The sequence below is a fragment of the Callospermophilus lateralis genome, chromosome 18 (genome assembly GCF_048772815.1).
Source record: "Callospermophilus lateralis isolate mCalLat2 chromosome 18, mCalLat2.hap1, whole genome shotgun sequence".
NCBI lineage: Eukaryota > Metazoa > Chordata > Mammalia > Rodentia > Sciuridae > Callospermophilus > Callospermophilus lateralis.
In genome coordinates this window covers 48,400,466-48,419,052 of record NC_135322.1, presented here as the reverse complement: position 1 = coordinate 48,419,052, position 18,587 = coordinate 48,400,466, and the positions used below count along the sequence as shown (strand labels likewise).

The 18,587-nt window shown below is 50.4% G+C and overlaps 2 protein-coding genes across 3 annotated transcripts; both read right to left on the bottom strand.

Moving 5' to 3' along the window:
* Window positions 1-348: 348 nt before the first annotated feature.
* On the bottom strand, window positions 349-8,755 carry Cmtm3 (CKLF like MARVEL transmembrane domain containing 3). Of its 2 annotated transcripts, XM_076839666.2 has the most exons (6): window positions 8,482-8,755; window positions 8,044-8,243; window positions 4,925-5,080; window positions 3,962-4,057; window positions 3,453-3,573; window positions 349-1,424 (listed from the first exon to the last, which is right to left on the bottom strand). In XM_076839666.2, exons 2-6 carry the CDS (start codon window positions 8,194-8,196, stop codon window positions 1,396-1,398), a joined length of 555 nt encoding a protein of 184 aa, XP_076695781.1. In that variant the 5' UTR covers window positions 8,197-8,243; window positions 8,482-8,755; the 3' UTR covers window positions 349-1,395. The 2 variants fall into 2 exon arrangements, with proteins under 2 accessions (XP_076695781.1, XP_076695782.1); XM_076839667.2 differs by lacking the exon at window positions 8,482-8,755 and having other exon boundaries at window positions 8,044-8,297.
* A 4,621-nt stretch (window positions 8,756-13,376) lies between these two features.
* On the bottom strand, window positions 13,377-18,087 carry Cmtm2 (CKLF like MARVEL transmembrane domain containing 2). The gene is made up of 4 exons (XM_076837565.1): window positions 17,947-18,087; window positions 17,659-17,817; window positions 14,095-14,196; window positions 13,377-13,481 (listed from the first exon to the last, which is right to left on the bottom strand). Exons 1-4 carry the CDS (start codon window positions 18,085-18,087, stop codon window positions 13,377-13,379), a joined length of 507 nt encoding a protein of 168 aa, XP_076693680.1.
* Between the last annotated feature and the right edge of the window lie 500 nt (window positions 18,088-18,587).

The following is an 18,587-nucleotide window of genomic DNA, read 5'->3' as shown; positions in this document are numbered from 1 at the left end:
CCATCAGCCTGGGCCAGACACTCACCAGGGTCCTCCAGGCTGCAACTCAGGTACGTTGTTCAAAAGGCCTAGGGTCTGGCTGCTGTGGGAGGTTATCCTGATGTGTGATAGGGCCCTGGGCCAGAGTCCTACCCTTTCTCTCCATTTTCTTGACTCTGAGATGAAATAAGAGGATCAAATGCTGGCCAGATTCTTATGCTAGGCCTGGCATACAAGTGAATATGCATGCCTTGTTGCTAAGACCTATAGCTGTTAGGGTTCACTCGTGTGTTACCAGTTTGTGCTGAAGCATGCTAGGATATTTCACATTGTTGCTCTGGGTGGTGGAAGAGTTTTTCAATCACACTGTAAGCAGGTAGTCAGTCTGGTTTAATCCATTAAATGCCTTTTTTCAGGTTAGGAGATTCACATGCATGAGAAGAATAAGGTTATAAGTGCCCAAGATATGGGTCAGAACTCTGGCTCATTCATGAGGCCTCTTGCCTCACAGAAAATGCCATTTGTTAAAGCTGCTTTTGTATAAAAAATTATAAAAAGGTACAAAATGCCATCAAAGATATATAACACTAAAAAATCCTTAGGCAAACACAGAGGGCTCATCTCTCATGAGGTGGTCAGTAGACCTGCCCCAGTATCCAGAAGGAAGGATGATGAGAACATTTGTCACCAGAAAGGTTTGGCTGGGCCTGCCCAGCTGCCCATGACATGGTCACTGCCATGGATCAATGGGTTTCCTCTGTGTTGCCCTGACCTGTACATCTGTGAGCTCCTGTCTGAAACAGGGTTAGACTTGGAACAGTTATCTCACCTGAAGATGTTTCCAAGTGTGAAGTGCTGGGTGGGTATCATCCACTCCTGGACAGTAAGGCCAAGGTCAGTTTCCTTCCTGTTTCACAATGAGGAAGGAACTTGTGCTCCTTGAACAAAAGATTCCTTACCAAAGTGCTGCGTGAGCAGGGGCACTCCATGCAAAGGCCACGGGGCCCTGGTGGGCTGGCCTGCGGCGGTTCTGTCTCCGTTCATGCCTATTAGTTGAAACTGGCCATCCCCCTCCCGCCCTGACTCAGCCCTGCAGCCGGAGCTGACTGCTCTGTCTGCTGCATCTCTTTGTGCTAGTCTTTGGTATTGAAGTTGAAGGGCTTAAGGTATGCAGACAGGAATGGGAAGAGGTGGAATATTCAAGATGCCCTCACTTGCGGAGTGGTTCAACAGCACTAAGCCAAGGAGTGCAGTCTCATGTGCTGGGCTCAGGAATGTAAACTTGAGGCAGTGGGGAGGGCCATTGGGCAGTCTTCCTCCTGACACATAGCTTCCCCTGGACATGCTCCTCAGCATGTCAGGCAGGTGCTGGCCTGCAGGTCCTGTGTGGTTCAGGTTGCTGGCATGGGCAGGCCTTCAGTCGGAGTCAGAGTCGGAATTCTCCTCTGAAAGGAAAACAGAGAGGAGTCTCTAGGGCAGTAGTGCCTGGGAGTAGTCCCTGGAGAGGCACAGCTAGGTCGCTGGCAGGAGCCCCAGGCAGTCTGAGTAGGGGATGGGGACACTTCCACTCCAGACTGAAGTCTGGTTGCCCCTTCTCTATACCCTCACAAGACTCCAGAGGATATCCCCAATTTATTTACCAGGAGAAGGCAAAAATAACTACTTTCTTATTCCCCAAATTAAAATATAACGAAAACTCAGCAGTCCATTTTTAGCTGTTTCATAGTTTCAAATTTCTTCCTCCTTCCTTGTTTGATATTGTAATCACAGTTTTATAATGTTAAGGGCCTGTCAGTGAGGTGTGACTCAGGGTTCCTGAAATCCCACTACTGAAGATCAGAGCCCTCTGGAACTCCCCAGCCCAGGAAAGGAGAACACCTCACCCCTGCCCCAACCCCAGTGCCAGTTGCTGTTTTTAGATGTTTGTCTCCTCTGTGGCCAGCCCAGCACTCTTAGAATCTTCAACCTCATCTTTGCTGCACAGATCTCCATGGCCCTAGAGCCCAGCTGTTGGGAACCTGGTGGTTCCTAATAAGCATGGGTCCCACCTGGGACAACAGGCACTCAGTGGGAAGGTCTCAACTCCAAGGTGGGGCCTATAGGCCTTGAGAGCTCCCTTGTCTTATCTGCCCAGCTATGAGCACTGATAGAATTATCTCACCTAGACCAAGCACCCTATCCTCTGCTTTCCTCTCCTCCCAGCAGCCCCATTTCTTCTTCCTGCACACTACTATACATCCATCAAGATCCAGCTCTAGGGTTTCCAGGTTCCTCCATAAGTCTCTGGTTACCTCCATAAGGCTGGTACACAGTGGACCACCCTCAGTTGCTTTATTCTTACCTGTTAGCTTCCATTTTATTATAATTGGCACCCCATTTGGAGATCTTCCCTGATACCTCCTCTTGCACCCCTAGTATGGCACATGCCCTGCTATGTCCAGTGTAACTCTGCTTTGGGGTTCAACTCCTGTTGTGACTGAGTTTTCATGTCCATCTGTGCATACCTAGTGCCAGCACATGATGGTCAAAGAAGGGGTGACACAAAGGCCGGGACAAGCACAGAGGACACCAGGATGGTGTGAGGTTGGTGCTAAGCCAAACATCTCATCAACCCAGTTGCAAGGTCTCTGAGCTGCAGTGGCCTCTTTTTCAAGTCTACCTGGGGGCAGGGCAGAGAAATGGGCAACAGGCCTTAGAGCCCTTGAGGAGGACTCCATTCCAGGTCAGCACTTATATCCATGCCGTCCCTCCTGCCTCTCTGGACTGTGACTGAGGCAGGCCCTGGAGAGGCTGCAGTTCCAAACTAGCTGTGGCACTTCCTGATAAACCTGTGCAGAGCCCCTGACACAGGCCTTGTGCAGAGCGTAAGCACCTAAAGGCAAAACAGTATGGCTGTGTTGTTACAGATAGATCAATGAACCTTCTAACTTTCCACATTTTTTTTCTTTTTTTTAAGAGATCAGGTAATATGCATGCTGGCCTTTCTGAGTTGGACAAGGATGGCTTGATAGGCCAGAATGTTTACTGTACTTTCATGGGAATAAAACCCAAACACTCCTTGGTTTGCCTGGGAGCTGCAGGAAAGGATGAGAGATTGGGTCCCTGGTCCCCAGGCCGAGGCAGGCTAGACTACAGAGGAAGCAGGATCCAGGGAGGTGGTTACTCTGGATCCCAGGTGGAGAACTGTCCTGAGAATGACTGGCTACCCTGAGGATTCATCTATGATGGGAGCCTTGAAGGGCCAAAGGTCTGGGCATGTGTTCAGCTTGCCTCTCCTTGAAAGTCCGAGGCCCTAGGTAGGACAGGTTTTGTGACTGCATGAGGGGATATGACAATGAGGCTATAAAAACACTTCCTGGCCCTATGTCAGGTTCAGATTAGCAAAGTGTCCCCAAGGGAGGACAAGGCCCCAGTAGTGATCCTAGAGGTGTTCAGCTGGATTCCCTGGCAGAAACCTCAGGGCAATCACTGACCTTCTGCCCTCTGGGCTGTGTTCTCCTCTGTGGTGTCTCCTTGTTTGAGGAATTTGGCCACGTTGTTAAAGATCAGGTAGAAGTCAATCGCAAACACGATGGTGGCAAAGAAGCCAAAAACCTGTGGGACAGACACAGGGAATGTGGCAGGGGACATTGCTCAGGGTAGATGGAATACATCACTAGAAGCATGGAGTCCCTGGTCCAAGAAGATGGGCATGGTGGGGGGTGGCACTAAGAAGCTGCCCAGCCAGATAGGCACAGACCCTCCAAATAAGGGGAAGTAAGCTGTGAGCCTGGTTTGACAATCAGCGTTTTAAAACTCAGGGCAGAATAAATCTCTAATAAGAGGACTCTGGAATAGTTGAGACCTTACAGGGATCCCAAGAGGTCCAAGCAGGAAAAGGATGTTCCCAGGTCCCACCCCATTGAGTATCCAGAGAAGAATCAGAGCTTCAGAGGGGGACACTGCTTGGCACCCTCTTCTCAGAGGCAGAGCTGCTGCTCACCCCAGCTGCTTTGTAAGCCCCATCTGAGTATTTGGCGACGGCTGTGATGGAAATGACGAAGTAGATCAGGGCAGCGGTGACACAGCGCAGGAAGTCCTGGGAAGAGAGGGGCATGGCCACACCATCCTGAGCTCTCTGGAGTGGGGCACAGAGTGGAGGGGGCCTGGCAGCCAGGTCCTGGCATACCCAGGTCCAGCAACTGTGGAGTCCTGCCCTGTCCTGGACCTTGTCATCCCTCCTGCCATGCCTCCTGTCAGGGCTGACACTGCCCTGACCCTGACCCTGCTTGCTGTATGGCTTGGCCCTTTGGTGGTAGTGAAAGCTGGAAATGTGGTCAACCTGCTCCTTTCAGATTCTCCAATAGGGAGACCTGGCCCTTGGCCTCGCTTTGCCACACTGTGGCCAATCCCTTTATGGATCCTGGTTTCTGCTTATGGATGGAGGAGTAGCCCTCCCCAGAGGGTGAAAGGATGGATGCTGGAGGTAAAGTCGAGAGACCAGGGTTGGAGCCCAGCCTTTGCTGTCTTTTTTCTACAGCACATTCATTTAGCAGAGGCCACTGGCAGGGGTCTGAGGCTCCCAGGTGATCAAACAATGCTAGAATGCCATATGTTTAAGTCTGGGTAAGCTCTGCAAGTAAGCTAACCTGCCCTGCTTCTGAAAATGACTTGAATTCCTGTGGCTGACCTGGGTTCCAAGACCCCACTGGGAGCAACAGCGCCACCTGGTGGTCAGAGACGGCCTCCAGCCAAGTTCCCTGCTTCACAGATCTGCCTTGCAGATGCCACAACCTGCTGGATGGTGGGGCCTGGATTATCTGAAGATTACCAGCTGCAAACTGTCCCACCAGTTCTCTGAAGACCGGGCATGGTTGAAATGCAGGACTCTGGATTCCTCATATGGATGCTCTGTGATGAATATCATCAGAGCCCACCCCTCCCTTTTGATTCCCCTGGTCCTCACCATCATGGGCCAGCACAAGCCCTGCCACTTATCGTTCAGCTGCATGGCATCAGCAAAGAGGAAGTAGAGGGCCAGCAGAAACTCCAGCAGAGGCACTGTGAGGAAGGCAGACGCTGAGGATACCACATAGCAGATGAAGGTGATAAAGGAAAGACCCTGTAGAGAAGTAGAGCACAGTCAGAGCCTCTTCTTGCCTGGTCCAGGCCCTGCAGTCCAGAATATCTCAGTCCTGTAGCTGGAAATGGCAGAGCTAGGATGAAAGCCCTCACAAAGCCCAGGCCCACACCCAGGCAGCCTCAGTCCTTCTGGGTATGATGCTGAGCCTTGGCCTTTGCCAGCACCCAATCTTGAAGCCCCACCCTCCCATGTGCATCCAGCCCCCCAGGAGGCCACCTCCTAGGGCTGCTCACCCTTTCCCTTACTGGCTCTCTGACAGAATCCACCCAATGCAAATGGTGCCTAGCAGGGGCAAACCAAAACTAAATAGCAAGCAGTTTCAAAAAAGTAACATCCAACCCCCATGATATGGGCTTTTTGCTGAATATAAATTTTATCTGAAAAACAAAAACCAAATCTTGATCTGTTAATGATATGCATGCTGAAGTGTTTACAGTTGAAATGTACTGAGGTTTGCAATTTAGTTTGCATCAAAACATAAAAATGGGTTGGAGATAGGTGATAAAGCAGATATAGCAAAGTATTAACCACTATACAATCTAGGTGGTGGATGCATAAGATGAATAATATAAATCTTTCAGCTCTTTTATGTAGTTACCAATTTTCTTAATAAGAAGGAAAAAACTACCCAGGGAAGGTATGTTGGCCCTGACACCTGGGCCCTGCTGTAGCCTGCATACAGCCAGCCTTTATGAAAGGTGGAGCTAGCTATACTTGAACATAAGAATCAAAATGTTCACTGCAGTTTTGCCTAAAAGGCTGTAGGTGTAGAGGATGCTGAGGCCCCGCTAGTCCTGCAGATGGTGTGCAGTGCAGGGCAGACCAAGAACATGGGGCTGTTGGATGGGTCAGTGGTTCCTCTGTTCCCAGTGCCTGCTGAGACTCATGGGTATCCCTCTGATACCCACTGGCCAGGTGCTGTTCACAGCCCTTATTCATAGATGAGCAGACTCTGACACACAGCTAATGAGAGGCACCAGAATTTGAACCAGGGCTTGTTGATCTGTGGGCCCTGGAGGCCTTCATCTACCCTGATTTCTGTCACTGTGGTTGGATTTGAGAGTGTCCATGGCTGACTAGCTTGAAGTGGGGCTCAGGGATTGGCTGCGTGGAGGCCTACAAGGGCATCAGATGCCCCACAGGAAGCACTGTGGCTGTTTCAAACAAATGAGCTACAGGAACTCCAGGGAGTCCCCAGGGCACTCTGGTCTGCCCTGAACAGGGCCAAGAGGGTAGCTAAGCCTCCCCAGGGGCCCGCTGCCATCTTGGACAGATTGGAAATGAAGGCAGAGGGGCACTGAGGCTGCCAGGTTCTGCCAGGAAGGCAAGGCTCTGCGCGGCCCTGTCCACAGCTCTATTTCCCCAGCCAAAGGCTTTCTTGGTTCCTCCCCTTCCAGTCTCCCATGCCCCCTCAAACTGGATTCTGGGGAACCCACCTGGATTCCCATTTTATTATTCCCTCATTTTTGGTGGCCACTTTCTCCCCCCCCCCCCTCCTTGTCCAGCCTTCCCACTTGCTTGGGCCTAGGGGTGAGAGGAAGGTGACCAAGGGGAAGGAGTGACTAGGAAGATCTCCCTTGTATCCTGAGTACCCACCCCTACCCTTCCTTCCTCCTCCCTTCCTCCTCCTCCTCCTCCTCCTGGATTCTTGCACTCAGCTAGGCCAAAGGGCCTGTGTGCCTGGCTTGCAATCCTACCCGCTACCCAGGAGGCTGTGCTGGTGGGGTGGGGCTGGAGATCCAGAGGTGAGGGGGCAGGTAGAGGTGGCCAACCTGGAGGCTGTCCCTGGGAGTGTAGTCCCTGGGTCTGCCTGTCGCCTCACTTGGGAGCTAAGTAGGTGCTGGGCTGTTGACCCCTGCGCTGCCTCCAAGTCAGAAAAGGCTGTAGAACCACCTCTTGCCCTCTGCCATGGGGTTCAAGGGAAAGGTCCTGGGGCAGAATATTTCCTCAATCCCCACACTCCTCCTATAACTTGGCCCCTCAACCAACCCACCTGCTGAAGCCCCTAACTGCTTCTGCTAGCATTCTCTCCCCAAATCCACAAGTGGGAATGAAAACAGGTATTGTCAAGTTGCAGAGTCCCTCCTCTGGTCTCCCCTCTGCCCGGCCTCTTCCTCCTCCCCCCTCCCGGAGGCCCCTCGCCAGTCCCCGCCCCACACGCGACAGTGTGGGAGCTATCAGGAGTGTCGGAGGGACAAAGAAGCCCTGCCCGGCCGGGTGGGGACAGAGGGGTGGGGATCTGCGGGAAGGAGGAAGGAGCCTAGCCAGGGCCGGGAGGAGGGAGATGAAGTCACCCCGCTGGCTCCTGCCCCCCACCCCGAGCCGCTGGGGTTACCCGCGCCCCCAGTGCGCGATCCAGGCCTCACCCAGTCCCGGGGCCGGGGCTTCCCACTCAACGCGGCCCCCTCCCAGCCTCCGGCCCCAGCTCGAGGCCCAGGCGAAAAGCAGACCCTCCCACATGGCCGCGAGTCCTGAAGGTCCGGCAGTCAGATCCTTTCTGCACGCTGCCAAGCGGGGTTCCCGAGGGCCCAGAGAGGGTGGAAGCGCCTGAAACCGCACAGCGCCAGGCCCGGGCCGCTGCGCCCGCGGGGACAAACTCCTCACCAGGGTCCCCCACACCGCGTCCTCTGGCCCCCAACTTGGGCTTCGCGGATTGAGGAACTCGGGGAGGCCTGGGATCGGGACCCGCCTCGCCGCCGACTCGGCTTCGGGTTCAGGGAAGCCTTCCAAAACTTGCGGGCGTCGGTCCAACTTCGGGGGCTTTCAAGGGGAGGCGCGAGTGGGGCGCCCAGATGGGGATGGAGCGCGACATCCGTTCCCCCGCCACCTCGACGTCAGCCCCCGAGAGGAGCCGGGCGGTCGCAGCCCGGCGGGGCGCGGAGGCTGGCGGGCGGGGATCGGGGCGGCCTCGGCAGGGTCGCCAGGGTCCCCGCTGCACTCACCGACTCCGCCAGCAGGAGGCGGCCTTTGAGCGAGCAGAGGAAGGCGCGCGCCGGCAGCAGGGCGCGGAGCCCGGGGACCGCAGCGCCAGGCCGGGAGCCGCCCGCGGCCTCGGGCTCCGGGTCGGGGTCCGGGTCCGGGTCCGGGGGCCACATGGCAGCGGCTGCAGGGCCGAGGCTCTGCCTCCCTCCTCACTCCGCGCCTGGGAGGGAAGCGGAAACCCAGACCGTGCGGAAGGAGAAAAAGGCGAGACTGGCCCAGCGCCGGGTGCATCCCGTGCCGCCCCGCCCCCGCCCCCGCCCCGCCCCCGGGTCCCCTCCTCTCCTCTCCTCTCCCTTCCCCTCCCCTCTCTCGCACCCGGGCCACCAGGCCGCCCGGTCAGCCGCCGCCGCCTGGCACCTCGCCTTGCCCCTCGCTCGGCCGCGTAGACCCCTTATTACCGCCCCTGAGCACCCGACGGAGCTCCCGCCTCCGTCCCTGGGCAGGGTTGTCTGCAGTTGTTGTCGCCTGTCGAACTTCTCGCCCGTGCCCGTGCCCAAGCACGTAGGCATCTCAACTGCAAAGACCCCTGCCTCGTCCTCCCTCTGCCCTGGCCCTGCGTTGGCCTCCAGCTCCCCGCTCCATTCCCTCCTCTTTCTCGGAGCTGGAAGTTTCCCTGCGACTTCCTTGGTCACCCCCCGTCCGTCCTAGTCCAGCGCCTCCTCCTTCCGGGCCTCTTTGTTGGCTGCCCCGGGACCGGGGTTTTCCAGTCCATCCCGGGGGACGCCCACGCATCGCTGCTGTCCCTATTTCTCTCCCTCCCACCCCCATCTTCCCTTCCCCGCGCGTCTCTCTCTCCCTCTCCCCTACCCCTCCACACACCACGTGTCTCCAGGGCGTCTAGAGTTCAGCGTCCTCGGCTCCTAGCCTCTGTGAAGGGCACTACCATTTGTCCTGAGTCTCACAAATAGAGACCTGAGGGTTGTCCTCCTCCACCCTCACCCTCACAGTCAGTCCACTACCAAGGCCTGTCCAACTTTCTGATCTTTTTTTTTGGGGGGGGACTAGGAATTGAACCCCAGGATGCTCTACTGACCTACACCCTCGACTCCCCCAAACCCGCCTTTTTTTTTTTTTTTTAATTAAATTTTTGAGACAGGGTCTCAGTAAATTGCAGAATTTGGCCTGAAACTTCCGACATTCCTTCCAAGTCACTGGGATTGGAGGTGCTGACCTCAGCGCCTCCTTGGGTCCATTTCTTACGTCTCCTTTCTTCCTGAATTGTGGTTGCTCTTTAAGAAGCATCTTGCCTTCCTCCTTTGGCAGCCAGAAGGATGATTAAATCACCAATCACAGTCACTTCCACCACCACCACCCTCCCCCAAACCAAACCAAACCAAATCTGGGCAACTTCCCATCTTGGTCAGGATTTGGTGTACACAAGAAAAACGCCACTGTGGCTCTTTCCTCCCTTGTCTCTCCCAACCACTGACCTTCTTATAGTTTGTTTAACAAATCATGCTCCTTCCTGTCGCAGGGCCTTTGTTCATGCTCTCTCTTCTACCTGGAATGCTCTTTCTCAACTTTTTTTTTTTTTTTTATCTGATTAAATTCTTATTCCTCAGGGACCATAATGCAGGGTCATTTCCTCAGAGAAGTCTTTCTCAACATTCAACTGTTCATTTAATAGCAGTGCTGGAAGCCCAGACTGTGGAGAAGCTCTGCTGTTTGGGGAGTTACAGGGGAGCAAAGAGTCCTAAGTAGTCAAAGAATTCCAAATAAGATGATTCCTGGTAATAGGTGTCTACTGGCTCAGAGGACAGCCAGTAAGGTAATATCAAAGAAAGGACTGAAGAGGAAACTGATCAGAGAAGGGGCAGGTTGGGGTTGTGGAGAACCTGGTGTTTGGATTTTATTCACAATTCCCTGGGCAAGAGGCCAGGTGGGAGTCCCAAAAGAGCAGAACCCTGTTCTGATTTGTTATTAAAAATATGGCTCTGACTATATCTCAGTAATAAGAAGGTAAGAACCCAATTTTTAAGATTCTTTAAATATTTGAACAGATATTTCACCAAAGAAGGTATATGAATATTCAATAAAGTGCAAATATGCTCAGCCTCGTTAGACATCTAGGTATGCAAATTAAGACTGCAGTGAGATACTACTATATAATCTATTAAAATAGCTTAAAATGGGGGAGCATTATTAAGTATAGGTGAGGATGTAGAGTCACTGGAACTCTTCTATACTGGGGATAGGGGGTGTCAATTATTACCACTGCTTTGGAAAAGTTTGGCCATTTCTTAAAAAGTTTAACGTTGGCTTACTGTGTGACCCAGCCATTTTGCTCATGCTGTTTACCTGGTGGAATCGAAAGCAAAGCACGTGGGTGTTCAAAGACTTAACCGTTACAATGTACACAGCCACTGTATTTTTAATAGTCAACTCTGAAGTCTTGACTTCTTCTTTCCTGTGTGAGCCAAAGGACAGATAACTCTGCCTGAGATGGGAAGAAAGTTAATCTTGCTCCCCACCCCACAGGATTAGAGGAGAGGGAGAAGAGGAAGGGGAAAAGTATCAGTTTTAAAATAAGCTGTAATGGCACAGTACCACTGAGGAGAAGAATATTATTTTATAGCACTCTTTTTAAGAGTGTAGTTTAAATACTTGTTTAAATTGTAACATTTCTATGCTAGGTTTTTTAGATAGATGTTAGAGATGTAAGCTTACAGTTATCTTGGGAAACTGTTGCCTGTAGTGAAGGCCACTTTGTGATATCACTTGCAGGTGTTTCTGTGCCTTTGTCCTGCATCTGTGAACTGCTTATCAAGAGAATTCCTGTGCATGGTCTTTGGTCACATAGGCCAAGAATTCAAACCCACCAATGTTGTAATAGCTAAGAAATGGTGTCATATTTCTTATAAAAGTCCCATGTTACCTCAGCACAGGGCCCAGAATTTCAGAGCACTAGCTAATTTGGGTCCACTGGCATAACTAACCTGAGTTCTTCAACCCTGAGTGGTGCTTGGTCTCTTGCTGAACGTGATTTCCACAACAGCACAGTTTATCTGTCTAGTTTTTTGGCTGTTAGGAACATTCCAGTATATTGAAACTGGAGTTTAAGACAAAATCAGATTCTCTGCTTCTGCCAGTGGGTAGGATCTGTGTAAGTTATAGGATTCTGCAGCTGAGAAAGCCCATTCTGATTAGCAGCTCTCAGTGGCAAGCTGTATCTCCCAGTATTGCAGAATGCCCTAGCAGCTCACCCATAATTTCTTTCTGGGTTCTTGTCTTGTGAATTCGAACAGTGAAATCCATGGACAAGGAAGAGTGAGTGTAAAAGATTTGTTCAAGTGAGAACAGATATACCTCCTGGAGGGCAAGAGGGGACCCAATAGGAATTGCCTCTTAAGGGTACTAGTCTAGAGGCTTATATAGCTACTGGGTATAGACATCGATTGGTTATGCTAATCAGGAATTGGAAAAGTACCAAGACTACTGATTAGCCCTTGAGTCTGTCGCCTATACTCAGGTCTGTCTTGCCTCCCTTTCCCCACTATCCCTGGATACAAGAGTTGGTTGGAATGTTTGGTTTCCTTCTATAGATTAATCTCACAGATGGCTTTACATTTAGAGAAACCTTAATGGAATCCGTTCCTCTATTTACTATCTAGCCTATCTTATCCAGTACCATTCCTCTTGGCTAAATTCTTAGGAATTCGGGTTACATGGCAGGGTAGTGGTTTTTTTTTTTTTTTTTTTCCTCCTTTCTTTTCTTCCTATCATGGGGCTCCCTCTAGTTGCTTTCACACTGCCTGCAGCCTGCACAGGGTGGCTTGGGAGCACAGAGGAGGGAGTAGTGGACAGGTGGGGTGGAGGAGCCGGCCTGAGTCCTCCACATTTCAGGTCTTCACACTGTCCCAGCTGCCCGTCTCCCTGACCTGCACAAGCTGCAGCCTCCTTACAGTTTGTACCCACTCTGCAGCAGCAACCAAGTCTGGTTCTTTCCTGGAGAGAGAGTGCCAAGTCACTTGGGATAAAGGCCCAAGTCATTTATTTGGCCCCCAAGGCCCAGCCTCCTCCCAGCCTCTCTCCCACTTTGTCCCTGTCTGGGCTTAGGTCTCCAAGAAACCCCTTTCCTCAGGCATCCATTTGGAGGCTTACTTTCTTTTCATGAGAATGGCCCTTCTCAAGCCAGGATGGCTGGTCTGTCCAGTGAGAGCAGGATCCTGGTGGGGAGGCCCGGGAGACTGTTACGGTTTGGGTATGAGGTGTCCTGCAAAAGCTCATGCATGAAACAATGCAAGAAGGTTTGGAGGAGAAATGGTTAGGTTAGAGCCTCAACCTAGTCACTGAATTCATCCTCGATGGGATTAATTTAGTGGTAACTGGAGGCAGGTGGGGTGTGGCTGGAGGAAGTGGTTCATTGGGACGTGGCTATGGGGTGTATATTTTGTATCTGAAGAGTGGAATCTCTCTGCTTCCCCCTGCCGTACTCTTCCGCCATGATGTTCTGCCTTACCTGGAGCCTGGAGGAGTGGAGCCAGCCTTCTATGGACCAAGACCTCTAAAACTGTGAGCCCTCAAACTTTACCTCCTCTACAGTTGTCCTGGTTGTGTCCTTTAGTCACAACAGTGAAAAAGCTAACTAAAACAGGGGTTTTGGTGGAGACTGTGGCTCCAGGGTTTAGCTGGAGTCTGGCTCAGGGATTATGCTCAGGTCCCAGGTCCCAGAAAAGTAGCTGGTCATCTCTGAGTGAAGTACCCCCAGTGTCCCCTCATGCCCAAGTTCAGCCCATATTTCCAGCCCAGTTTAGGCCCTGAGGTGATGACATTCCCCCCAACCCCTCTTTAGTGAACTTCAAACGAGGATCAGCATTAAACGCCAATGTAAGAGCAAGAAAGTCCAACAAACTTATTTTTCTCACAGTGACCATTTGGATGCTTTAAACAATATAAAATGAGAATATTAATGTGAACAAAATGTATGCATTCGTTTGTTTTCCAATCTCTTATTTTCCTCTGGCCCCTTTGGCTGGTCAGTGTTGACAAACACCAGTGTCATTGGGGTGTCTGGTCCCCTAAACTCTCTGTGCCTTGGCCCAAGAGTGATCCCAGGGAGCCCTGGGTCTCAGCTCTCTCCCTCTGTACCATAACTTCCAGTAACTTTTGTTAAGTGAACCAAAGAATGTTTACATCAACTTCGAGTTTTAAAATTCATTTAAGGAGAAAATTCTTTTCCAAGAAGAGGAGGTTGTTAAAATGGAAAAGAAAACCATTCTAGAAAGCAGACCAGGAAGACAGTCCAAGTGTTTTGCTGTAAAATACACTTCCATTTCTGAAACGGGGATCTCCTTCATGACGCTGGTGGAGGAGCAGCTGGAGGGCCCTTCTTGCCAAAGTGTTTTCTTTGAAGACATAAATCGATAAAAGCAAACAGTGCTGCCACACCCATGAGGGCCTGGAAGACAAAAGGATCCTCAGAACATTGCAAAAACCATCCTGTTTTGTAATTCATCCAGTTAACATATCCCCTTGTCCACTCAAACTTCCACACTGAGATTCTCTGAGATCAATCCTCCCCCTCCCCTGTCCTTAAGTCTCTTTTTCTCTTTAGAACCAACCAGGCTAGGTGGTGGTGCAGGCCTGTAATCCCAGCTGCTCAGGAGGCTGAGGCAGGAGGATCACGAGTTCAAAGCCAGCCTCAGCAAAAGCCAGGTGCTAAGCAACTCAGTGAGACCCTGTCTCTCAATAAAATACAAAATAGGGCTGGGGATGTGGCTCAGTGGTTGAGTTTCCCTTAGTTCAATCCCCAATACAAAAAAAAAAAAAAAAAAAAAGTATTAGAACCAACCAGATGGGACCGTCTGCTCTGGGGTCAGCAGCTTCAAGAAGGAAGCCATTAACTTGGGTCAGCTCCCTGGGCATCATCTTTAACCAAATGGCTTTTTCACTGGAAATATTTACCAATGTTAGTTTTAAACTTGGCTTTCATCTCAAGAATTTTTTTGTGTGTGTGTGAAAATGAGCTCTTTCCTTAAATAAGGGAAACACCCCAATCACTCAAGACTCACCACACCAACGACGTACTCCACTGGCATTGTTTCTCGACTGTTTACAGCAAAGAATATGCCGCCCACGAGGAACCCGAAGCAGCACAGGTCGTTGAGGAGGTCCTGAGAGTGGGAGAGATATAGTCAGCCTCTGAAGGGCCAATCCCCAGCAACAGCTGCCCCAGCATAGCTTCCTGTTTTTTAAACTCCTACCCGATTTTTAAAACCTATATATAACATATTAAAAGGTATATGTGGCCCAGGCTAGGTGGATATACACCAGTGCCTCCCAGCTGGGGTCTTTGAATAGGGGATTCAAAGTCCAGGCTTAACTGCCCTGGGCTAGAGCCTGGGGAGATACACAACTGCCACCAGCCATCTCCTCTATAAAATCACACATCTGGTCCCCCTACCACACATACAACTTCCTGGTGTTCCTTCTGAGGACTGCCTGGCGTGCTCTTTCTGCTCTCAGGGCCTGCTCTCTGGAGCAGGGGTGAGCTGCATTGCTAGCAGGAGGTCCCTCACTGGGAGCCTGGAAGCTCCCTCTTCAGCCCTGCCCCTGCCTTTCTTCCTATATCCCCTGCCCTCTTTAAGGCAGGAAGGCTGCCTCCTTCGTAGACCTTTCCCTCCATTCCTGTGGCTTCAGTCTTGCCCTCGCCATCTTCTTGCCTCCCTGGCCCTACTAATAAAGCTTCTTTGAGTTGGCCAAATGATGGCCATATGGGACCAGCCTCCCCTTCTAATGCTCCTGGGATGAGAGCCTGGGACAAAAACGTGCTTGCCCATGACAGTCTGCCAATCCTGCAATGTTTGGCTACACCACTTCCCCCTGGGTTTCCATCATGCCATCTTCTGCTGGTTGTCCTTCCCTGGCCACCACATCTCAGTCTTTTGTTTGGAATTTGAAACATTTCGAATGCACAGAAAATAATACAACATCCCACCTCCACCAGATCACCAAGCCCAGAAATTTCAAAGATATTAACATCTTGCAATATTTGCTTCACGATCTCTTAAAAACACGGAAGAGACCTTAACTTTATAGAATGAGCTACCATCTCATCCTCCCATCCCTCTACCTGTCCCTCTGTCTCCCAGAAACTGATATGCACTTTTCCTGAGTTTGAATATTCCTACATATTATATATTCATAAACAATATATTTTGTGTTTCAAAAGTTTAAATAAAGGTAGCATATTTTCTGACACTTGCTTTTTATTTATTTATTTTTGTTACTGAGGATTAACTCAGGGGCACTCAACCACTGAGTCACATCCCCAGCCTTATTTTGTATTTTATTTAGAGACAGGGTCTTACTGAGTTGTTTAGTATCCTGGCGTTGCTGAGGCTGGCTTTGAACTCACAATCCTCCTACCTCAGCCTCTTGAACTTCTGGGATTACTGTGCCCAGCCAACACTTGCTTTTTAAAGTTTTTAAGATTTATCCATATTGAGAAACATATTTATCACTGTTAGCTGATGTAGTTTACTGTAGGAATGAACCAATAGAGAGAGAGTTTAAATGAACCAATAGAGAGTTTTAAAAAATCTTCTTCCAAACTCTGGTGCAATGATGATCCCCCTTGTCTGTGCACCCCACCTATCCCTGCCAATCTCCTTAGCTAGGTTTTACCAAGCTTTGTCTCTGAAGTGCTAGTGGCATTTACACTTGCACCAGCCATGAGTAACAGCTCCTGGCTCCCATGCTCCTGTCTCCCATACTCCTGTCTCCCATGTCCTTGCCAACACCCAGGATCATCTGGATTATTAATGTATTTGCCAATCTGATAAATTGAAATGGTGCCTCCGTGCTATTTTAATTTTGATGCCTTTGGTCACTAATGAATATTAAAATAATATTAAAAAACACATGTTTTAGGTATGTGGACCTACTCCTCTTCACATCCCTTGTCCTATTTGTATACGGTTTGTTTTAAAATTTTTATGTCTTCTGTTGTAAGTTTTAATTTTAAGGGATACATAGTCTGTCCCTCTCTCTTCCTATCTCCCGCAGTACTCCCAGGAACACTTGATGACTATTCTGTTCAACGGTTTTGTAATGCCACCTCTGTCACATATCAAGCCACCATATTATGGAATCTAAGTTCTCTTTTCTATTTCTGTATCACTCTGCTCAGGCTGCCATAAGAAAGTACCACTGACTGGGTGGCTTAAAAAGCAGACATTTATTTTCTTATAGCTCTAGAGGCTAGAAGTCCCTGATTAAGGTGCTAAAATTGGTTTCTGGCAAAGGCTCTTCCTGGCTGGAGATGACTTTTTCCCTATGTCTTTATATAACTTTTCTTCACTAAATGTGTGTGCATGGAGATGGAGAGAGGGGGAGAGAGAGAGAGAGAGAGAGAGAGAGAGAGAGAGAGAGAGATCAATCTGATGTCTCTACTTACAAGTATATGAATCCTATGGGATCAGGGTCCCTACCTTATCACTTTTAATCTTAATTACTTCCTTAGAGGCCCCATCTCCAAGTATAGCCACACTAGGAATTAGGACCTTGGCATATGAATTTGGAGAGGACACAAAAATTTGGGCTCTAACAATCCTATTAGATTTTTTTTATCAGTCCCTGAGCTAGGAAATCTGAGGTCTTGTTGGGCAAATTCATCCCTTATAATTCTTTTAATTCTTCCCTAAGAGTTTTAGAATTGCCTGGTAAAGTTCCATGAAAATTCCTATTAAGTTCTGAATTGAATTGTCATCTCTATGATAGCAACTCTTCACACCTGTGAATGTGGTGTATTTCTCCATTTATCTAGGTTTATCTTTGATGATCCATTAATAAAATTTTATAATTTTTACATAAGTCACTTACTTTTTGGCAGGTTCATTTATTTATTTGGTGGTACTGGGGATTGAATCCAGGGGTGCTCTACCACTGAGCTACATCCTCAGCCTATTTATTTATGAATGAGATGGGTCTCACTAAGTTGCCCAGGCTGGCCTTGAACTTGTGATCTTCCTTCCTCTGCCTCCCAAGTTCCTGGGATTACAGGTGTGTGCTGCCACACCTGCCCCACAAGGATTATTATTGTCTTCATGTTATAGATGAGGAAACAGGCTTGAGTAGATGCCCAGCAGTTAGGGGACTGCTTTGGGCTGACAGCCTTCTGAACTAAACATCCTTCATGGGAATACTCACAGGAGATGTAAGGCTGCTTTAGAAGTGATATTTTAAAGAAATTCTCATTTTTTCTTATTAACTTACAAGTTGGTTGATTTTATTCTTTGAATTCTGCAATGATCTTCCCAATCAGTGTATGCCAGCAAACGGGTTAGGAGGAAGAGCTGGTTGTTACATCTTTGCTTCCTTCAAAAACAGTGAAGCTTTTGCCTGGCAATGAGAGTCCCCTCCCTACACAACCCACCCCAACACACACAGCTTGGTTTGGGGGAGCATTTTCTGCCCAGCTTTCCCCCACCTGCCTAGCTGCCGGACCTGGACCGCATCTAGGTCCTGAGCGCGAGCGTGCGAGGTGAGGCTGTTCTGTTCAGTCACTTTCCAGTTGCTCACACAGACATAGGAAGGGCACACCAACCGGGCCTTTCCCACTGCCCCTCACTTACAGAAACTGGCCACAAGATGAAAACCAGGTATCTTTGGATGGCAAAGGTGTATATGATAATGAAGAAGAAAAAGATGGACACCTCCAAGGTGATGATGAGAGTCAAGGCAGGGTGCGCCGTGGCTGCGTTGAAGTATGCCAGTGCTAAGAACAGGCAGATCTGCGTGGAAAAAAAATATACACGAGCAGCTGCAGAGGGCTGTCCCTGACTCCCGAGCCCCTCCGAGGACCCCTGCAGCCAGCTCTTCCTCCTCCCCAGCCCGGGTCTTAGAACCACGGTCCGTCTCACCACACTTATTAACTTGACCACTGCGTGCCCTGAGCGCCAGAACTCTTTGTTGCTGCTTTTCAATTCCCATTTGTAGCGGGTAAATCCGGTCCTTGTGCCTACTTCATCCGCGGGCTCTGGCTTCTTGGCTTTATCAGCCATCTTTGGCAGGGGCCCTCGCCTTCTCGCGGCCTGCTAACCTCTCCTGCAGTCCGTGGCCAGGTCGGACCTGTTGCGGAGAGTCTGGTGCTACTGACCTCTCAGGGCGCCCCCAGCTTAGCTAACTGCCTTCATCAGCGAAAACCAACGCCTGCGCCCTTTCCGCGCGCGCCCGCCTGCCTCACCGCGTGGCCCTGCACAGGTCGCACCCACTCGGCGGCGGCCACATCCGCCCACCCTCCACGCAGGAGCCTCCACTGGGTCCCACTTCAGGGAGGAACTTTCCTCCTAGCGAGACTTTGCCAGGCAGCCCCAGGTCAGTGGGCGCCGCTCGCTCGTGCCTTGGGGCCCCGGAGCAGGAACCCTGGGGCCACGCCCCTCCCCGCAGCCTCCGGGGCTGGGGCTCCGCCGGCGCAATACCGTGCACAGGACTTTCACACAAGGCAACACGAAGAAGCAGAAGTGCCCCGACTTAGCAGTCCTGATTTTATGTTCACGCGGAG